Source organism: Diorhabda carinulata, chromosome 9, assembly GCF_026250575.1.
Source record: "Diorhabda carinulata isolate Delta chromosome 9, icDioCari1.1, whole genome shotgun sequence".
Lineage (NCBI taxonomy): Eukaryota > Metazoa > Arthropoda > Insecta > Coleoptera > Chrysomelidae > Diorhabda > Diorhabda carinulata.
Window position 1 is genome coordinate 5,428,582 of NC_079468.1, and position 17,007 is coordinate 5,445,588.

The 17,007-nt window shown below is 32.8% G+C and overlaps 1 protein-coding gene across 1 annotated transcript in view; it reads left to right on the top strand.

Annotated features, from left to right (window-relative positions):
• The window catches only part of LOC130897824 (protein embryonic gonad-like), a 179,434-nt gene that overhangs the window by 31,808 nt on the left and 130,619 nt on the right, over positions 1-17,007 (top strand). The window contains exon 2 of the mRNA XM_057806743.1: positions 10,089-10,166. Within this exon, the coding sequence (XP_057662726.1) occupies positions 10,089-10,166 (78 nt within the window). The remainder of the gene's footprint in view (positions 1-10,088; positions 10,167-17,007) is intronic.

A 17,007-nucleotide genomic window follows, 5' to 3' on the forward strand; every position in this document is an offset into this window, starting at 1 on the left:
AAAAAATCGTATATTTTTAGACAGATAGGCACGTAAAGTAGGGTTGAATGAGAACGTTATTGGTTCTCATAATTTTGCAGTTATCAAATGTCAATAAATATAACGTCTATGTTAAAGTTTAGTTTCAAGTATGGAAAATCTGAAAGAAAACGAAAGTAAAATAATTGCCAAGTTTTATGAATAAAATCAAGATTTGAAGAAATCTTTAAACACTTTGTAAGAAAGACAAACAATTTACGATATCTGTCGGCGTGTTGAGATAGGTATTTCGATTGAAAGAAAGTCAGGATCGGACAGAGAAGCAAAAAAAAACTCGAAAAAAAGAAGAAGAAAGCTTTGGTCAAAGCGTCTCAGCGAAAACTGGGAATCATTTTGCGAAAATTTGGCAGAAAATTCAAAAGCTATAAGAAATTTTTGATGATTTCCAGGACAAATTTGTGGTGCAGAGCGATCACTAAAAGATATCGCCAGCCAGAACAATACTTTCGAGTTCAACTTTTTTGTCTTTTAGAATACACTTCTGTATTTACTTCTTCGTCTTTCTGACAATAATAAGTATCATTATTCGTCATTTCAATCCCGACTTGTAGTCGATCTAAACCTAGTTAACACTAAGACTTCCAAGTTTTGTTCCAATTGTTGCTTTTCAGAATAATTGGGAGCCAATTTTCCTCATTTTTGAGTTGTTTAGAATGTTGCTTACATATTTCTCATAATTTTTGAACTTTCTGCCAAATTTTCGCAAACTGACTCCCAGCTGTCGCTGAGTCGCTCTAACCAAAGCTTCCCTCTCCATTTTTGATATTTTTGTTGCTTTTCTGTCCGATGCTTACATTCTTTTAATCGAAATCCCTGTCTCAACACGCCGACAGATATCGTAAATTGTTTGTCTGGCTATTACCATTCCTACAAAATGATTAACATAAAGATATATTTAATGTCTAATATAACTCCATACGATGTTGCAGATCTTTCCAATAAAGCATATTTACAAGTTGTAAGTAAAGCAGAATCTGTATTTCGACCTTTTGGAATTTACCCATTGAGCCCGAATGTTTTTACTGATCAAGATAGTATCACTGATGGAATCGGAAGTAATAATAGAAAATCAAGACCGAAATGTCCAAAATTTTGAAGTTGCGCAGTCTGATGGTATGGACATAAATAAGGATTATCAAGAACTTGTTGATAAGTAAAAAAACTCCGGTATCCTTTGCTTCTACAACAACGAAACATACTTATAAGATAAAGAAAATAAGAAACTAGCGAAACTCAAGAAACTGGTAAAGATGATAAACCAAAACCAAAGAAAGTTGACAAAGGAAAGAAGAAACAAAAATCTTATAAGAGAAAAATTTGACGAGAAAGTTCTTCAGAGAGTGAAGATGAAGAGCACCTTTGTGATGATGATACTGATGATGAAATGCATGTAGACGATGAAAATTATAACAAATATTTCCGAGGAATTAGTAAAAAATAATAAGTTGTAGTACCGCTGCACCATCTGCGGACTGTAAGCTCAAGCTATATGTTCAGGGTCGAATTCGTCAAACGCATGTACATCTGTGATTTATGTGTTCAATAATAATAATATATTACTTCTAATTCGTCTGATTTCTGATTATAATAATTAATGTTGATTTGACATTTAAGAGTTCATTATAGGCATTATGTAAATTGTAAGGGGCTTATCTTACATATATATAATTGATGCTAATTTTTGGATTGTAGACATTACTTTTATTATATAAGATTGATCCCAATAATATTTTTTATTAAAATATATCTTACTCATTACATTCCGAATAAAAAAATGATAGAGCGTCATTACTAATGCCGCTCAAATCTGTTTTTTTAATCTTTCTCCACTACTAGTAGGTCAAAGATATTTGCTTCCGTTGTTAAATTGTTGATTACTCGATAGTTTAAGACTTTGTTACATTCCATAATTTTCATTTTTGATAAATATTTTAAAAAATACTCCATCTTTGACTGTGTAAGTGATCGCCATTCCCCCTCGTTACCCTAACCCTTTTGGCTATAGTTAAATCATGTTAAATTTTCTTGTTCAACTAGAACCACAAATACAAAAGTAATAACCTACACTACACACATAAAATAATAATTATATATTTACCTTCGTTGTGAAATCCATGGACTAAGATTGATGGTGACAGACCGTATGAAAAGCCAATGTTGCTTCAGCGGCTTTTATGGACTTGGTATCCTCAGAAGTTACCACAAAATTTGTTTAATCAGAACTCCCCGCTTGAGCTTTCAGCATTTGTTTGTATTTATCCTTTTTTATATGGGTCTCAATATCAAGCGTACCTTTATGGGTATTGAAGAATTGCAAAAAATGCAAATCACCTCGCTAGTTGTCTTTCTTTTCTCAAAGGAAGGATACAACCGAAACATTTCATCCGATTAAGTACATTTGCGTTTCGGCATTTTTATAGAACTACATTTTTCAAATTTATTATTTTTATGCACGACTTATGTAAATCCGGACGTTAAACAAAATCCCCCCGGAGTCACCCGGACGTAGTAAAAACCGAACATGTCCGGATCAATCCGGACGTAACCCTATTTTTAACATGGTTTTTGTGTTTGAGACAACTTTTCAACCACCCCGTGAGGTATGATATGTTACTTGAATTAGTGAAGCTACACTGATAAATCTGATAATTTTTTTTATTTTTCTATGTACTGGTATAAGAAAGTTTGAAACCTTTTCGATAGATGGCGTTCATATTAATGCTTGAGTCAATACCACTTTAACCTCATATTTTCAAACAAAAATCAATCAATCAAACACATATTTCTTAATATCCTCAAACTCAAAGCATGTTAGTTTGTTGGGGAAGGTTGGTTTGATTACAGCAAATAATAATCTTATTCTTGCTTAGAAAACGCAAAAAATTTTAATCTTGATATTTACCAGGACGAGATAGAGCCTTTATAATGACATATAAATTATGCTGATTGCGCCAGTATATTAAAGAGAACTGCGCTATTTGTCGTATCACGCGCTGTTGTGACATTTTGCTAAAAGATGGCAGTAAAATTATACTGAATGAAGTCGATTCTATGAATTTATATCCTATTCCTAAAGCCGTTAGTTGGAAATCGCGTTTAATATGATAATAACGTTGGCGCTATTCATAACACGAACTGGGAAATGTTATTAAGTGTAAAATATGAAAAATATTTCTCTATGATTATAGAAATAGTCGTTAACGTTAAACTCACTTATGTTTTTGTGAATTAAGAGCAAAAAGCAGCTGTTATTATTATTGTCGTTTTTTGTTTATGGGAAATAAACTTTATGATTTCAGTGTTTTTGTACAGAACTGATGAATAGTTTTTCATATCTTCAAACTAAACTTTTTGCTATCATAAATGCGTGGTATTTTGCGAAAATGTGGTAACTGTATGATAAGAGTTCAGAAGGTTAAAGTTGAGTTCGTATATACGTCCACAATTAAAAATTATGATTCAGAATCGTGGTTGATTGTTAAATTAAACATTTAAACATTCTTCAGTAACAAAATTTGATTTTTCATTAGGAATTTCTGACATTGTTTAACGTATTTATACTAAAAACATGGTAATATCCTCCTAAAACTACACTCACACTGTCGTGGTGTTTCGATAACCAAAGATATATTCTTTGGATAACTAAAGTCTATTATTATGTACGAATAAGTAATAAAACCTAATTTCTAATGCAAAACTTACTACGGTCATGTCTTATTATAGAATAATTTAATATTTCCTAAAATTTTAATGTACAGAACTGCTATGATCAAAAAAAAATGTTTGTCTATGCTTCATAGACTACGAAAAAGCTTTCGATAAAGTTCAACATTACAAACTTATGCAGTTCTTCAAAACATTGGATTTGGACGAAAAAGACATTCGTTGTATCGAAAATCTGTATTGGCACCAAAAAGCGCAAGTCAAAGTAAATCATGGTCTAACTGATCAAGTTCGGATTCGCAGAGGAGTACGTCAAGGTTGTATATTGTCGCCGCTCCTGTTTAATATATACTCTGAAGCCATCTTTCGAGAGTCACTTGAAGATAGAGACTTTGGGATCAAAGTCAATGGAGTCTGGGTCAACAACATAAGTTACGTCGATGACACAGTGCTGATTACAGATAATATCGATGACCCACAACAATTAATTAATATAGTAGCCAAAACATGGGATTAAACATCAACATCAAAAAAACTAAATTCATGATTATCACTAGGGAATCGAATACGTTTAGAAAATCTAGAGTAACATATAATGGAAAACCTATAGAACGGGTAGAGAAATTTAAATATCTAGGAACATGGCTCTATGAAGAATGGTCGTCGGACGGTGAAATAAAATGCTGAATTGAACAAGCTCGAAGTACATTCATAAAATTTAAAAATGTATTTACATGTACCGACTTTGATCTTGATCTTAGACTGAGACTTGTGCGGTGGTACGTTTGGTCAGTGATTCTTTACGGGATGGAGGGTTGGACCCTTAAGGTAAAAAACATCAACAAATTAGAGGCATTCGAAATGTGGGTATATCGTAGAATCCTGAAGATACCATGGACTGCCAAAGTGAGGAATGAGGATATTCTCAGGCGTATCAATAAAGACTGTGTACTCTTTAACATCGTGAAGAAACGAGAGATTGCATACCTTGGCCATATAATGCGAGGCCATAAATATCAATTCCTTCAGCTGATAGTCGAGGGCAAGATTGAACGTAAGAGAGGATTGGGACGGAAGAGGATGTCATGGCTGCGGAACGTGAGGCAGTGGACGGGTATACAAAATATTCAGACAATTCCAAGAATCTCTTCCCAACAAATTTCACTAAAAATACGATTGTAGATTATTCCATTTAGGAAAGAGGGCTAAGCTACGTCTTCATGAGGCCGCTTGACATGATGCTAAACAACGTGCAATGCAATGCAAGACGCAATATTTCTGGATCAAAAGCATAAGCAGATGAAGCTCAGCTGATTGTTCCATGCAAGATCTCGCACTTGCAACATTATCGGAGAAATTTAGTTACTTTTGGCTTAACAACCAACTTGTCCATCAGGCTCCAAAAGTAAGACAACAGCATATATAATTATTAACAGCGATCCAGTGACCACTTTTTCCTTTCGTTACTTACTTAGTTTTGTTATTCTCATTTTTAAACCGGTCACAAAATATTGAACAAAAATTGAGGTTGGGAATTTGTTCACTTTCACTAATGGAATTTTTGTTAGTGGCGATATAAATTATTATTTTTGAAGTCACAACGGATCGTTTATCTGAAAAATAACAAATTGATATTTGTGTAATATCTTTAATAATTTATATCCTAACCGAAATCCCATAACAAGATCTACTGTCAGTAAATTAGTAAAAAAATGTAACGAAACTGGTTCAGTAAAAGATTTATCAAAATCAGGGCGCAAAACTGCATCAACTGAAAACAAATATTTAGATGATTGTGTCCTGTTAGAAGACTTGATATTTCGCAAACATCTGTAGTGGAAATTTAACGAGATAATAAATTCCATCAATACCAAGTAACGATGGTTCAAGAGTTGTAAGATGACGATTTTGATAGACGTGAAGAGTTTGCAGCCCTAATAATGGAAAAATTTCACAATCAAAACGATCCAAATTTTTTATGTAATGTTATGTTTTGCGATCAGGCCACTTTTTGTATTAATGGAAACGTAAATCGGCATAACTGTAGATCACAGGTCACGTAACAATCCTTCTTGGATATGTGTGAATACCTAAATGTATGGGCTGGAATAATATACGACAAAGTAATTGGTTCGGCATATTTAGACTTTGTATTTTCAGGTACCCCACCTCACTATGCGTATATGATGAGGCAATACCTAAATAGTGTGTTTCCCAGAAGATGATCTACTACATAACACAAACATTTAAAGATTTGTCTCAGTCTCAGTCTCAGTTGTAGGTTTTCTGTGCCATGATTTGGATCAATATTTTACTGCACCATTTTCGTTTAATCAATCGTAGCCATCTAAATGTACAATATTTATTGTAACTTCGGTGAAGGTACTGTAAATGTATCTATAACTCCGAAATTATGACATTTAAGTATAAGGAATATTACATGGAAAATAGTCACCATTTCTTAGGGTTTTCTAAAAACACAAAATATAAGGTGATACATTTAACATAAAAAATTCATTATTATTCCGGAAAAGGAAAGATCTGACAACGATGTCAACAATATTATTGTAGTTGCACCAGTGTTAGCGGCCATAGGAGCCGAGCACGTTAAAAAAGAAATGTGAATAGTCTTATATCATGTTTGTTCAAATGTTTTGATAATTTTTCAAATTAGCTACCACTAGTTTCAGCCTTCATTTAGATAAAACTATCTCAACAATTTTCTCTAATATCGAAATTTTTTGTATGAAATAACAATGAAAGGTACGTAGGTGTATATGTGCGAGATCGTCATGGGTTAGGCCAAGGTACGAAACGCGGTGTGTAAGCGTTGGTGTGGGAACACGCGTTTTAAGACCTACCAAACTGGAATTAAGTGGATTTTAAAGACGAGAATATACGAACTCTACTTTGTTATAACTTATAGCAGAGTTTCTATAGATAGGTATGTTTAACAGTCACAGTGAATATGGAGAAGCGTTCAGGATTTTTATTAATATCAAAAGAGCTTCCAGAAAATCGATTATTTCACGAGTCGTAAATTGGGTTTTCAAATTTCAAATAATCGATTATTTCATTTCTATTGCTTAAGCGTTATTCGTTATTAAATTATTTAAAATATAATGCGGTTTAAACGTATGGAATATAATTAAATTGAAGAGGTCGATTTTTATTCTTGAATTGTCAATTTACAGTATTATTATCTCCTCCGGCACCCCTTCTGAATCATAAGCAAATCCTGGTTACAGATTTTGTTGATTTGTTTACAGCGCTGTAGCGAAGTTGAAGTAATTTTTACCTTTTTGACTGAATTTGTAAATACCTATTGGACAATGTCGTACCAAATTTATGTTTTCTAATATCGATTTGGAGTTTTTTGCTCAGTAAATCTGTTAGACCAAACTCTTAATATTCTTAACCAACCAGAGCTTTCTCCTCTTTGTGCAATTTTGGAGAATGTTGTATTGTTTTCAATATTCAATAAAAAAAAATAAATTTTCAATATTCTCTATAAATTCTATTACGTATAAGGTTGCTTCATTGCCACAACACACTACCTCGACGGCAGATATTTCTTTCTATAAGCCATCCATTGAATTTTCTTCGTAGTCTTCTGCAATATTTCCGATATTTTTGGTTGTCTTAGCTGCAGAACATGATTATCTTTTCTTTAGAAGTACGTGGGTTTCTAATATCGTCACGAATATCTTTAAATCGGTCTAGTTTTCGATGAAAATCTTGGAAATACTTTTTCTGTAAAGCTTTGCAGAAATATTCATTTCCACATCTCCCCCAATATAATCGATGCTATTAACTTGCTGCATAATGAAAGTCTTCAATAAAATCATATTTTCGCTCTTTAAAAAATGCTGAAAACTGCTTTCAAAATCATTCGTGGGCGTTGAAGATCCAATTGCTTCAGCTCTTCCTAAATTTGAAGCTATTCCGAAACGATTCATCGTTGGTTTAAGACATTGTCTAGCTTGAGTAACTACAAAATTCTAATTTGGTTAATTTAATCATTAATTATAAAATAAATGTAATATATGAATGTAATCTAGTATAATTCAGTTATTCATAAATAAATATATCTTGAGAAATTCCAGTTTTAAATCAAATATGCTAAATATTTATTAAAATATGTTCCACCAAATATTTCAGTAGATAAAAATTCTATATAAATGCCTATTGGTTTATTAAAATACCAATACGGAAATTTTATGTAGTAAATTAAATAAGTCACCGCTGGACTTCAATAAATGTCGGTAGATTGGAAAAAAATTCAGACTTGGGTCTGGTCCGATCTAACGTTCACGACAAATCAACATTTAGTTGACAACAAGCACGTGGCATAACTTGTTTGATGACCTCTTGTGTCAACTGTACTTAACAGTAATTTGAAATGTATTTGGAAAAAAGATACGTAAATGTTTATTACTCGTTGAGAGATTAAGTTTTAAGGCGACTGATATTGTCAATAATCAAACAGAAAATGAACATTTTTATCGCCTTCCTTCTTTTCAAATCTTACTTTTCAAGATGTTGACAACACTATTTCTAATTCATTTATTCAACGTAAAACGTAATCTCTAAATTAATCGAATTTCTAGATAGTTTGAGAGTTTTGAGGTTATCTAATAAACAGAGGAAACTTGATTTTTATTTTTTGTTCTTTGATCTGATCAGTTTCTTGAAAATATTGTTTAAATAATTCGTGACTTTTTATTGTTCAAGATACTTTTTTGTTTCCAGTTTCGCTGTCGTAACATACGAGGTCTGGCTATTAAATATCAAGACTGGTTACGAACAAGGGTTTTATTATAAAAATTATTCTACATTCGAATGCTCCCCTTCAATATACACCCCTTCCATCGCTACACACCTTTCCATAAGTTTTTTTCATTGATCGAAACAGTGCTGGAAGTCTTCTTTGCTTTTACTTTACCGCTTCCATGGATTCAAATCTTTTTCTTACCTTTCTTACCTTTCTAATCTTTCAAGAAAATATGCAGACCCGTTGACACAGAAGCTTTTGGTGAGGAGTCAGATTTTTTGGTATCAACTTCGCACAGACTTTTGTCATGTGTAAAATTTTTCTAACCCTTTCCTTATCGGCGTTTATACCTTCGGCAATCATCCGGATGCTCATTCGACGATCTGCACGCACAATTTCGTTGATTTTGGTCACTCTTTCCGGAGGTGAAACAGTCACAGGGCTGGTCATTTTCAGTGCTCTCTCGGCACTCACTAAAGCGCTTATACCACTTAAAAACACGCGCACGAGATAGACAATTGTCCCCATAGGCCTTTTGCAACAATTTACATTACTCAGACGGAGTTTTTTTTCAATTTAAAGAGAAATTTAATGATGAAACACTGCTCCTGTTTTTCGTCAAACATGGTTTTCGGCACGAGAAAAAAACACGTTCGTTTCAAACTATAATAGTGATGGAAAGTTGTTTTGGGATAACGCTCTACTCATTTTTCACATCATCAGTCTAGGGCGCCCTTTAGGCGCGCAGTCTCGTTATTTAATAGCCAGACCTCGTAGCTAAAGCCTAAAATTGCTTGAAATTATAGTGTCAGTGATTTCCCCCTTGTTCCTTCTCTTGCAATTTTCGTATTTCTATTCAATTTCCCGAATTTTGTCTTTTGTAATACAATAATTCAAAATCACCTTTCTAATTACCGATTACCAGAGTATTTTCCTAAATACCCCAACTCATACCTGTAATTCCTTTTGCTGTGAGATGTGAAGATGAGGTCCATCTTCCTCATCCATCCAAGTAGCTCATAACAAGCAACTTTTACGTAACTGAATTAATAAGCATATTAATCATTTCACCACCATTCTCTTCAGCTTAATTTAATTATTTTCAATGTTTGATAGGTATTGGTGGTAAAACCAGCACTGCTTGAATAGTCTATAGCCTCCTCCAGAAGATTTATTCTCTGTATTGAACTTCTTGGGAATGGAAAGGTTCTATGAAAGGTTTATTTAACAATGTTGTAATTGCTATGTATTTATTCGCTTTCATAAATATTTTTGTGAAAACTTTGGAAAAGAAGTCGAGGTACCATGATATTCAATCATCTTTGTTGTATGGTTACAAACTTCTTCTTTAAAGTTGCTGTTATTTTGGAGTCAGGATATTTATATATGATTGTCCCATACTTCAGCTATGTATTCAAATATTGGTTTTGTGGAGATAATCACGATGAGCTATTCAAACATTCTCTTGAAATATGTGGTGGTTATCGTTATTGGGTCGTCTACATAGAAGTAAACTCCAATTTCTTTGTCCATTAATACTTTTATCTAGGATTATGCTGGTCTTAGGTATACGATACTTGTTTTAAGAAATTAGGATCATTTCTATTTTCAGATGAACCAGTTGTGCAAGGTGTGCGGCGAGCCTGCGGCCGGCTTTCATTTTGGAGCATTCACTTGTGAAGGATGTAAGGTAAGAATATTTCTGAATTTGGTGATTTGGGATTTTGCTCATGTTATAATCTATAGGTTTCATAACTCTTAAATCAACTATAGAACATCCAGAAGTTGTCAATATTGAGTAGGATTTCTAGCAGATTTGACAAACCTTTACCGTCCAGTTTTTTCATGTCAGAATCAGCTATAGACATGTCAACATATCTATCGATGTGATAAATACTTATTATTGGTCGATTTTTGGATCTTTTCAAGCTTGTACTGGCTCAGATATTATGCTAGAAGAAATTTTTTTAGTTGCAGTGTGATCTAATGGCCCACTATATGAGAATACGGTTAAAAATCCATATTATTATTCTATATCTTAAATCAATGCATTCCAATATTTTATACGTGTGCTCTTTTATGAAGATGGTCCCAGAAGTACCTGGGCTGACCTAGATATGGCGGTAGTTGCTTCAAAAATATCACTGTATTAAAAAGTACAAAATCTATACTGAAAAATATTGGTCATGGTTATTTTAAAGGCGTTAGCCCAATCAATATAAAATCTGAAGTAGATTCTACTCTACTTCATTATCAATATTAAAATATTGAGTTTAAACAAGGCCGTACGACCTGTTAAGACCGGCATTGCAGTGGTCGACCAAATGAGGTGATGACTCGTCATGAATCTTGAAAATAAACAAATTGGTACTAGATGATAGTAGATTGAAAGACATACTAGGCATTTCAACTGAGAATTTGGGCATCAGAAAGCTGTGCGCAAGTTGGGTGCAGCGTTGTGAAGATATTACCATTGAGTGGATGAAACGAACAATCAAAAAAATGGACTGAAAAAGGAGAATCGGCAAAAATCGTTCCCTCTGTAGGCAAGGTCATTGCGTCGGTTTTTTGGGATTCGCATGGAATAATTTTCATTGACTATCTTGATAAAGAAAAAACTAGCAACGGCTAGTATTTTGAGTATTTATTGCAACGTTTGAGTGATGAAATCAAGCAAAAATGGCCGCATTTGGCTAAGAAGAAAGTGTTGCTTCATCAAGACAATGCACCAGTCCAGAATTCCGTTATTATAATGGCCGAAATTAATGAATTAAAGTTTGAATTGCTTTGAATTCTGAAATTTTTGTATTTTCTGTTGGACCAGGTACTTCTGGGAGCAACCTCGTATATACCTCGCATATGTGTATAATGAAAATTATGATGATATCTACTAAATGATTTTATTAAGACAAATGTCGTCATTAGAATGTTCTCCGCTCGACTTTGTCTAATATTATACGTTCAGCAAAGAATTTAAATTTGAATTCCTTTCCTTTATTACAGAAAATAAGAAAATACATTGTATGAGTATTTTATTATTCCGATATTCAAGATATTTTAGATCCGGACTGTTATTTGTAAGTTTCTTTATGTTCAAGAATATAATTATTTTGGTTACTTAACAATATTAATTATGGAGAATTGATTGATTTCTCATCATTATACTTATTAATTCTAATGATATTAATCATTCTATGATTTAGTTGAATAGTTTTAACAGCTTCTAATCCTCTACAAGGCCCAGATTCGTCCATATTTCGAATATCCCTCGGAAATTTTGAGCTCGGCTCCCAAGCATACCCTGAAGAGGCAATCCAGAGTTGGCCAGAAACTTGGACAGCTCAGAACTTCAATTTATCGTGACTCATTTTCTTGGAGAAGTATAGGTCTCTGGAATCAGCTACCAAGGTACGTGTCACCAAAGCACTACAACCTACAGAAGTTCAAGATCAATATCCACAGACAACTCCACATGGCAGGCACCACAGTTAGTGTCTACGGTGACATTTTACGTTTTTACTGCTTCTTAACAAATCTTAGTCTTCAAAGTTAAAGATGACACTTTTAGACGCTAATAATTGTGGAAAAAACGTTTACGATTATTATTTCCACTCGACCAAGAAATTGATCACCTACAAAGAAGCCAAACTAACAATTTTTTCTCAAGAAAAACTCGAAGGAGACTATTTTGACGAATCCGTATCGAGAAAATAATACATTGCACGTTATATTACTAATCTTCTTAACAAAATACTTAAAGAAAGTAATATTCGAATGGAAAGATCTTATTATCAATTGGAAAAAAACCATATACACGACTAGTATTTGATATAAATTGATGCTGAAAATTTACGAGTGATGTCAATCGGGATTTGTCAACAAAACTATGAATCCATGCATCCAAAAATCCAAAGGGTTCAAATAGAAAGCTGTCTATTCATCATCCCCAGGCATTCGATAAACTTCAATTAACTTATACTATAGCCCAACTTCATAAAAGATAATATGGGTGAAACAAGCTGAAGAAAGGAATCGGTTGGAAGATAAAGACATTAAAATATCCGTATGAAGTTATGTTGAGGATTTTATAATCATATCTGAAGACACACACAACTCACAAGCTTTTGTATAAGTTGGTTTTAAATGTAAAAATTCGTGAACAATATCCCTTATAGAAGAACAAGTGAATGTTTTCAAATATTTGGGGTGGATACAATAAGAACTAGGAATCTTGAGAGAGAAGGAAATAAAAACTCTTACAAAGAAAGCATCACTAAAATTACGATAGTTGCAGAAAATACGAGCATCAAAACCATGGTAAAAGTGATGAATGAAAAAAATGACACTATCACTTAAATTGAGTCGCATCTCCTATATGCCCTTCCCTTCTGGGGTACGTGTACTCAATTTGAGCGAATCTTCAAACTACAAAAGGAGCTGTTAGATATTTACTCGGACTAAACAGCAGGTTCACTGCAGAGACTTCTATAGAAGATTAAAACTTCTGAATCCTTCCTTATTCATATTTCATTCCTTTTGCCTATTTCGTAAGCACGCATCTCCAATTTCAGAAAGGTCGTTGCACAACTATCCACTTAGGAACGCGGAGCACGACCTTTACCTACTTACTCCACGTTCAGAATTAGTTAAGTGCTCAATATTTTACAATGAAAAAAAATGCACAATCACTTGCTAATTGAAATCAAATCGATATCATATTAATAATAATCAATTTTGGGCATGATGCATACTGGTTTAATTTTGCTATGGACTTATATACTAATTATTACCTATTACTATTATAAATTTGTTACTCATTGTTGTTTTCTTTTGTATATTGAAATTTTATTGTATTTGTATCTTTATTTAGTTATTTTTATGTTTGTTTTTTAGTTTTGGTCTACAAATTGTACCAATTTTTTGACAATAAAGCATTTATTTCTCTCTCTATTAATGAAATCCTTGGAAAAATAACATAGGACTCAAACCGAATGTACGAGACGATGATATATTTTTCACTTCTTCACACTCTTATTACTAAATACCCGAGTCCAACACTGTAGTTATTGGTAGAAGGCCATAGGCCAGCAAGTGTAGGTGTAGGAATTTGTGATATATGTTTCTGAAGGATGACAAGTGCGGCGCATAAATAGAAAATTAATTATAATGAATAATTTGTCTGCTGACCTCTTGTATCCAACAAATTAACTTAAATCGCTTACCAGCAAAAACATGGGGTGTTTAGATTTACTGCCCGCTGAGGCGCTAAGGGAGATTCACAATATAATATTATGCAAATTGAATGCTGTTAAATTTGAAGAAGTCGTCAAAGAAAAAGCGGGTATATACTTGAAATGCGATTATAATGTATGATGTTAGCAACTGTAAAAAAATTTAGAGCTAGCAAGACATATAGACGTCATAATGTTGATAGAATATATACAGGGTGTCCCACGACGAGTTAAAACTATCCCTATATGGCAAAATAATTATGGTAAAATCATGAAAATTTCTACGTTTGAGTTTTCGGATACTATCTTTTTAACTAAAAAATTATAAAACCGTAACTTTGTTATTTTGAATAGAACATCCTATATAATAATATATTTTTGAAATCTACATAAAATTTTAGTATACTTCTGCATACTTTATGAGTTATTAATTTTTTGCAGACGTTGCAGACCCTTATAAATTATTTTTTTACAAGGATACCCTTAAAGATATGAATATGGTTTCTGTTCGGTTTCCTTCGGCAAGGTCAGACGTATTTGAATCTATTTTGAAAAATTTTTCATCTTATACAGGGTGTGTATAAAACTTTTTCAGAGTTTAACTTCATAAATATGAAATTTATTTTTTTTTTAAAAGAACCACCCAGTTTTTCGATTTTAATGCATTCAGGAGTAAAAAATTAGGCAAATACATGTATACTTTCCTATACCTAAACCTTACCGTTATCCAGATATTAAATTGTCAAGGTCTATGAAAAGAATCAAATCAAATTGTATTTACTAATCCTTTTCCACCTTTGAACACTTTTTACATACACCCTGTGTAAAACAAAAAATATTTCAACATAGATTCAAATACGTCTGACCTTGCTAAAAGCAAAAGAACAGAAACCTTTTTCATATCTTTAAAGGTATCCTCGTAAAAAAATAATTTATAAGGGTCTGCAACGGTCAAATTTTTTACAAAAAAATTAATATTTCAAAAAGTATGCATTTTTTAGACATGCAAGTATTTAGACAAAAGTATACTAAAATTTTATGAAGATATCAAAAAAATGTATCAATATAATAAAAGTTACAGTCGATTTTCCTGTTCTATTTTAGTTAAAAAGATCGTATTCGAAAACCCAAACGTAGAAATTTTCATGATTTTACAATAAGTATTTTGCCATGTACAGATAGTTTTAAGTCGTCGTGGGACACCCTGTATAATAAAGGGATAATGTTTTTTATTTTGCAAGCAGGTCGTATATACCACTGGGGTGATTAGCGATAAGATTATAAGTTGGTTATGTTTTTTTTTTAATATGTTAACGTCGTTTAAATATTTAGAAAGATTATGTGTATTATAATTATGGCCATGTACTTGTTCCATATTGTTAAGAATCTTGGTGTTTATCTTGATGGTGGAAATTTTGGGCACTTGGTTAGTAGATGCTGTAGGTATCTTGCTTAGCTCAAATTTTGGGGGCTCACTTTTAGTAATTGAATAACTATGAGTAATCTTAGTGTGGTCTATTCATAACCTGGTTAACTTAAGTGACCTTTGCTGATTGAATACGACCAGGGTTTCACTTTTGGATGTTTACCAGTCGTTTTACCACAGATTTATTCGTTTTATATCTTTGTTCTTTACTGTTTGTACTTAAATCACGATTTCACTGATCACTGCTTGTCGAGCATTCGTTTCCACGGATACCAGTATGAGAAGGAGCTCAAAGTATTTCCACACAATTATTCATTTATCCTAACTGTGATAATCCGACTTTAATTGAGAATGCTATTGGGTGTTTTGAAAAAAAGTGATCCTGTCTTTAGGATCTATATAAAACTGAAAAATATTTGGGGTTTGCTCAGTAAAAGATTAAGTATTCAATATGAAGCGTGTACGATTTTGCCGCAACTACTGGCAATATTGCATTGAAATTGTATACGAAATGGCTTCTTGATGTCAATAAATAACCGACTACATTGCTAAATATGTGACAATGCTCTAACACTTAGAGATCTCAATAAATGATTCATTGTGATATAGGAATACGAATCCTTAAGGGGGCCTAGTTGCTGAGATATAGGGATTTGCCATAAATCAAGAACACCAAATTTTTTTTTAAATTTGTTGACCAAAATACTCTTTAATAAATTAATATTTTGACATAAACAAACTTTGGAAAAATTCAACCAGTGGCGGTGTCACTGGAGCAAATTATTTTTTTTATTTTGTTTCAAGTTGCCTGATTATTTTTAGTTAAAAAACTGATAACCTTTTATGGAGCTAAAATAAAAGGTATTGTAGAAATTTGCCTCTAAGCAAAAGTCTGCAAGTAATTTACTAATAAATTGATTATTCATTTAATTTCGAATAACGATTAAGCGTGAGTAGTTTAAAACAAATAAAAATTATTCATCATCTCAATTTTTCAAACTTCAATACATTCATTACACCGTTTTGTCATTGAAAAACGTGTCTTTGAGAATAAATCTGGATGAGGTTGAATGATTTCTGCCGCAGCTTGAATTCTAGCTATTAGATCTTGTTCAGATACGATGATTGTTTCGTACACTGAAGACTTCATATAGCACTATATAAAAAATCGATAGGAGTTAAGTCAGGTGATCTTGGAGGCCAACAATTGGGTCCGCCCCGACCAATCCATTTTTTCTCTAAAACGTAAGTAATTTCTTGCTGCAGCAAAATGAATGGATGCCCCATCGTGTTGAAGAGGAAATATTAAATAATATTTTTCAAAGGCCATCTTTAAGTACTCGAACTGTAGTTCACGCTTTAAGAGTGGACCTTTCTACTGTAAGGAAAGTTTTAAAAGAACAAGTGTTACATCCATACATATTGGCTAGTGTTCAAGCACTAGAACCTAGAGGTGCGTTTTGAATTTTCAAACTGGTATTTACAAAAATGTCGCGGAGAACGAAATTTCCAAAATATGTATTATATACCGACGAGGCTAGATTTACTAGAGAAGGAATTTTCATCTCTATAAATAGTCACGTTTGGGATGACGAAAATCCGCACTTTGTTCGTGAAAGGGGATTTCAGCATAAATATTCGGTTAATGTGTGGGTCGGTATGGTTAGAAATCGCTTAATCAGGTCTTACATTTTACCAAATAAATTAAATGGAGCAAATTTATACGCGCTTTCTGGAAGAAATGTAGACCTGTAGAATGCTAATATTACATATCCATAAGACAGCAGTTATATTTCATATTATATTTGGAGATACCCGGATAGACAGATAAGGTTCACCGTCCTTCAATTCAAACCAAATATTCAGCTATAATA